This window comes from Myotis lucifugus, unplaced genomic scaffold (genome assembly GCF_000147115.1).
Source record: "Myotis lucifugus unplaced genomic scaffold, Myoluc2.0 scaffold_1355, whole genome shotgun sequence".
NCBI classification, from domain to species: Eukaryota; Metazoa; Chordata; class Mammalia; order Chiroptera; family Vespertilionidae; genus Myotis; species Myotis lucifugus.
Window position 1 is genome coordinate 49667 of NW_005872403.1, and position 4793 is coordinate 54459.

The 4793-nt window shown below is 58.8% G+C and overlaps 1 protein-coding gene across 1 annotated transcript in view; it reads left to right on the forward strand.

The window, feature by feature from the left end:
- The window catches only part of SEC14L1 (SEC14 like lipid binding 1), a 31801-nt gene extending 28165 nt beyond the window's left edge, over nucleotides 1-3636 (forward strand). Inside the window, exons 15-17 of the mRNA XM_006107692.3 lie at nucleotides 875-1126; nucleotides 2602-2780; nucleotides 3020-3636. Of these exons, the coding sequence (XP_006107754.1) occupies nucleotides 875-1126; nucleotides 2602-2780; nucleotides 3020-3125 (537 nt within the window). The 3' untranslated portion in view covers nucleotides 3126-3636. The remainder of the gene's footprint in view (nucleotides 1-874; nucleotides 1127-2601; nucleotides 2781-3019) is intronic.
- Nucleotides 3637-4793: the final 1157 nt, after the last annotated feature.

The window sequence follows — 4793 nt, forward strand, 5'->3', positions numbered from 1 at the left end:
TTTCCAAGAAAAAAATATTCGACCACAAGTTTTATTTATACACTCATCCCCTCCCACGGGTATTTTTCTGAAACGTAACTTGTTTTTTTAGGTTTTTGTTTTAAATATACTTTTATGATTTCAGAGAGTTAGGAGAGAGGGAGAAGATAGAAACCATCATTATGAGATCATTGATTGGCCTGCCTCCTGCACGCCCCCCACTGGGGATCAAGCCCGCAACCCGGGCATGTGCCCTTGACCGGAATTGAACCTGGGACCCTTCAGTCTGCAGGCCGACGCTCTATCCACTGAGCCAAACCGGCTAGGGCTGAAACTGTAACTTTGATCGTTCCCTGCTGGGAAGCTCTCTGTGGTGCCACATAAAATGCAGATTTTAGATTGGCCTCAACCCCGGGCTCGGGCTCGTCCCACCCCATGCCACGTGGCTCCCTCCTCCCGCCCAGCAGCTGCCGCTGTCCCACTGTGAGCAGAGGGGCCGCCTGGCAGAGCTGCTCCCTCCTCCGTGTGCTCTCTGTTTGGCTTCCACCTGCTCTGGGCCTTCCCTGAGCTCCCAGCCAGAGCAGTCATGGACCCCTGTGCCCCGTCTTGACTTACATCCACTTTGTATTGTTGAGAGTTTTCTCAGCCGGGACCCAGTATTCTCCAGTGCTGTCTAAAGATCGTGTACTGGGAAGTCCTGGGCTGTAGGGTGGCTAACCAAGTGCCCGGCTCAGGGCCCCAGCCACGGAGCAGCACCAGGGGCTGAGGGGGAAGGCGGAGGGGGAACCGATGGCTGATTGGATCTCCTCTGAGCACACAACTGGCCGAGCGCCCGGGAGCCCTGCAGTGGGCTCGGGCCTCGCTGCCTCGGGGTGACGCCTGTCCCTTCCTCCAGATCCTCGTTCAGATCGTGGATGCCTCTTCGGTGATCACGTGGGATTTTGACGTGTGCAAAGGGGACATTGTGTTCAACATCTACCACTCCAAGCGGTCACCACAGCCGCCCAAGAAGGACTCCCTGGGGGCGCACAGCATCACGTCTCCCGGGGGCAACAACGTGCAGCTGATCGACAGGGCCTGGCAGCTGGGCCGGGACTACAGCATGGTGGAGTCGCCGCTGATCTGCAGAGAAGGGGAGAGCGTGCAGGTAAGACGTCGGCAACGCCCAGCTCGGTGGTGTGTCCTGAGGAGGGGGCTGTCGCCTCGCTCCCGCCCCACATGGCCGGTGCTGTCTGTCTGTGGGCACAGGTGTGTCCGGCCTGGTCCGATCAGAATGCCTTAGAGCAGAGGACTCGGGCCTGGTTTTGCACAGAGCCCAGGCCTTACTCTAAAGGGCGTGAGTGGCTTTGGAAGTGTATTCACAGAGGTGACCCGGGAGGAGGGAAGGCACTGTGTGCACAGCTGGGGTTCAGGGACTCCACCACCGCGCCCTGGCTGCGTTCCATGTGCTTCTGTCACCCTGAAGGAAGGGAGAGAAACGAGTGCTGCGGGGGCTGTTAAGTGTCTTGCTGGGCGTTCTAGTTTATTTAAAACTAGTGTCCTGGTGCATGGATTCGTGCACATGGAAAGGAAAGTAATTAGAAGAAATATTTTAATATCGCTCTTTGCCCTTTCTTTATAATAGAAGCGTCAGAGATGAAAGAAAATTAGTAAAATGTATCTATTCACATAAAAGGCTAAGTGACCAATAGTTGTGCCAATAGTTTGTCTTCAGATATATTCTGTCGACACTGCTGGCTTCTTTCAGCTTCAGAATGTCAACAAAAACAACCAAATTCATGATCGACAATGACAGATCAAAACACACGTGTGCTATTGGCGCCAGCAAGAGCTTTATATGTATCGCGCATGCGCAAGTCAATATTTATTTTTAAATCGCCGGTGCACATCATATGTGCCAGTCGACGGTTAGATGGTCGGATGGATGGATGGACGGACGGACGGTTGGTCACTTAGCCTTTTATATATGTAGGTGCCCCGTCAGTTCCTCGGTGAGACTCGGCGGCTGCTTTGAGTGCCTGCTCAGAAGGTGTTCTCGGTGCTTCGGGCTCTCAGAGCAGATGCGTGGTTTTGCTGCCATTCGTTTTAGGGATGAGCCTGTCAGTGTCCTGGTGTCTTAGAAGCAGAGTACAAGGAAGTAGCTGCTTCAGTTTAAAAATCATGGGCATTTTAAGCTACATCACAGTCCAATTCCAGAATTAACGGAGGAGGTAATTTTCACAGATTGACATTTGGTTTGGGATGGACTTCCTGTAACACGGAACACGTTAGTAAGATCATGGAAGTGTGTCCGAGAGCATTGCCTGGTCCACACGACCTTCTTTGACCCCCTCAAGGCCGAGCGAAGGGCCCTCTTGAACGCTTATGTCCCGGCCTTCCTCCCCCTGAGGCTGTGGCAGGTCCTGGGGGCAGACAAACTCAGTGTCACCCTCAGGGCCTTCCCAGCCCCTGGCAGAGGCCTGGCCGGCAGCAGCCCTGGTAATGACAAGCAGGTCCTTCCCCTCCCGGTGGTCAGTGACCCCGCTGAATCCGGGTGGACGGGACGCTCCCTGGGCTCTGGCAGACCCCCTGCGGGCGGGGGCCTGGAAGGGAGACCTCAGCAGCTTGCCCGACTCGTTCCAGGGCTCCCACGTGACCCGGTGGCCGGGCTTCTACATCCTGCAGTGGAAATTCCACAGCATGCCCGCGTGCGCCGCCACCAACCTGCCCCGTGTGGACGACGTGCTGGCCTCCCTGCAGGTCTCCTCCCACAAGTGTAAAGTGATGTACTACACCGAGGTGATCGGCTCCGAGGACTTCAGGTACGGCCCCTGGGCAGGGAGCCCAGGGCAGCGGCTCTGTGCAGGCGGAGGTGGCTTCTGGGCCGTTGGCCATCGTCAGTTCACGAGGTTGTCTGTGTGCAGGGCAGCCGGGAACCTCATCCTGGGGACCCTGGCGGGAGGAGGGGGCTGCTGAGTGGGAGGCGTGGAGAGCAGGTGGGCACAGTGAGGGTAGCGGGCGGCTCGGGCCTCATGCCTCACCCTCGCTGTGCTGTTTGCAGAGGCTCCATGACCAGCCTGGAGTCCAGCCACAGTGGGTTCTCCCAGCTGAGCGCCGCCACCACCTCCTCCAGCCAGTCCCACTCCAGCTCCATGGCTTCCAGGTAGTGCCGCGCCGCCTCTCCTCGGACAGCCCAGCGCTCCACCAGCGGCCAGTGCTGAGCCTCTCGCCCCACCCTAGGTAGCAGGTAGCTCTCGTAGTCACTGATCCCGACTCTGGACAGGTAGCTTCACTCTAACTCACCAATATCTATAGGCGTTGTATGCAGCGCGCAAGGGCTGTCGCGCAGGAGCGCAGTTCATGTGCCAGTTAAGAGGCAGACTCTGCCTCCAATGCAAAGGCAAAAAATGTCTGGACCACCCTCCACACTGTCCACGCGTCCCTCCCCACCCTCCTGCGGGGAGCGGCTGCGACTTGTCCCCCCCCCGCAGCCCTCACCTCCCTGCTGCACCGGCCTGTCACGGACTGAGCGGCAGCCTGCGGCCTCCTTAGAACAGACGCCGCTTAAGCTGGAAGGACTGAGAGCCAGATGATCCACGGCTCTCCAGTGGGTGCTGGGTCCGGGCTCCTGTGACGCCAGGCACCCGCCATCATTAAACACGATTGTCTCTCTCCTTTCTCACTTGCGGGCACTCAGAGCAGGGCTTCCTGTGCGGGCCCTGGGCTGCGGGCACTCCCCTCTCCTGGCGCCGTGCCCTTCCTGCCCGCACATGGGGTCTGAGCTCATTCCAGGCGTAGCCCGCCTGCCTCCCCTCCCCCCCGAACCTCAGAGCAGCAGAGCCCGGGCTACCCCGGTCACCGGGGGACTTTGAGCAGTCGGTCACTTTGCCATTTTGAAACTGCCCGCTGTTCACTTTTGCCAACCAGCGTGCTCATGGTGTGGCGGCTCCCGGATAGCGGGGGCTGTAGGAGCCCTGGTCTCTGTGGAAGGCAGTGACTCGTGTGGGCATGGCAGTGGGGCTGGCGGGCTGGGCAAGGAGGACCTAGTCCCGTGTCAGGCTTCTCACAGAAGCGAAGCAGCTGTGAGCTTGGCTGGTCTTCCACGTTTTCTTTTTATTCCCATTTACAACGATGGGTCTGTCTTGCATCGGCCCTCGTTTTCCGCTTTTTACGGGGAAAGCAGTTATTTTGGAATCTGTCTGGACGACATGGGTCGCCTCACGATGGAGACGCTGTGGCTGTGGCTGTGGCTGTGGTGGGCGTGGCAGGCGCGCTGCTGGAGCTGAGCGCTGAAACCCATGCACCAGCGCCGCTGTGTGACGGCTCACAGTCCTGGCTGCGTGGGTTTCAGTTCGTGGGGATGGAGAGCTTTGTGGGCACGTGTGCGGCCCCAGGGGGTGCCGGGGGGACTGGGAGCAGTGCGCAGCCCTCCGCCTGGTCAGTGAGGCGCTTGGCCCGCCCGCACACTGACGCGGTGCTGGGCTCCCGTGACTGTGGCCCCCCTGGAACACGCTGTGCATTCCTCCAGAAAGAGAAGCTCCTCACGGGCACCCAAGGCTCCTTCTAGAAAGCACAGCAGGGTTAGTGCTGCTGCCAGTTGGCGCCTCCTGCTTCCAAGTCATAAGGACCTGAAGGTGGTCCCTTCTCTCTCCCCCTCTCTCCGTCTCTCTCTCTCCCTCCCTCTCTCTCTCTCCCTCTCTCTCTCTCCCTCCATCCCTCCCTCCCCCCCTCCATCTCAGATGGCGACTGTGCTGAGAGCTGCCAAGAAAACACTCCAGTCACCAGTGCACATCAGCCCAGGGATGTGTGTAGAGCTGTCTGGCTCTCAGCCCCCC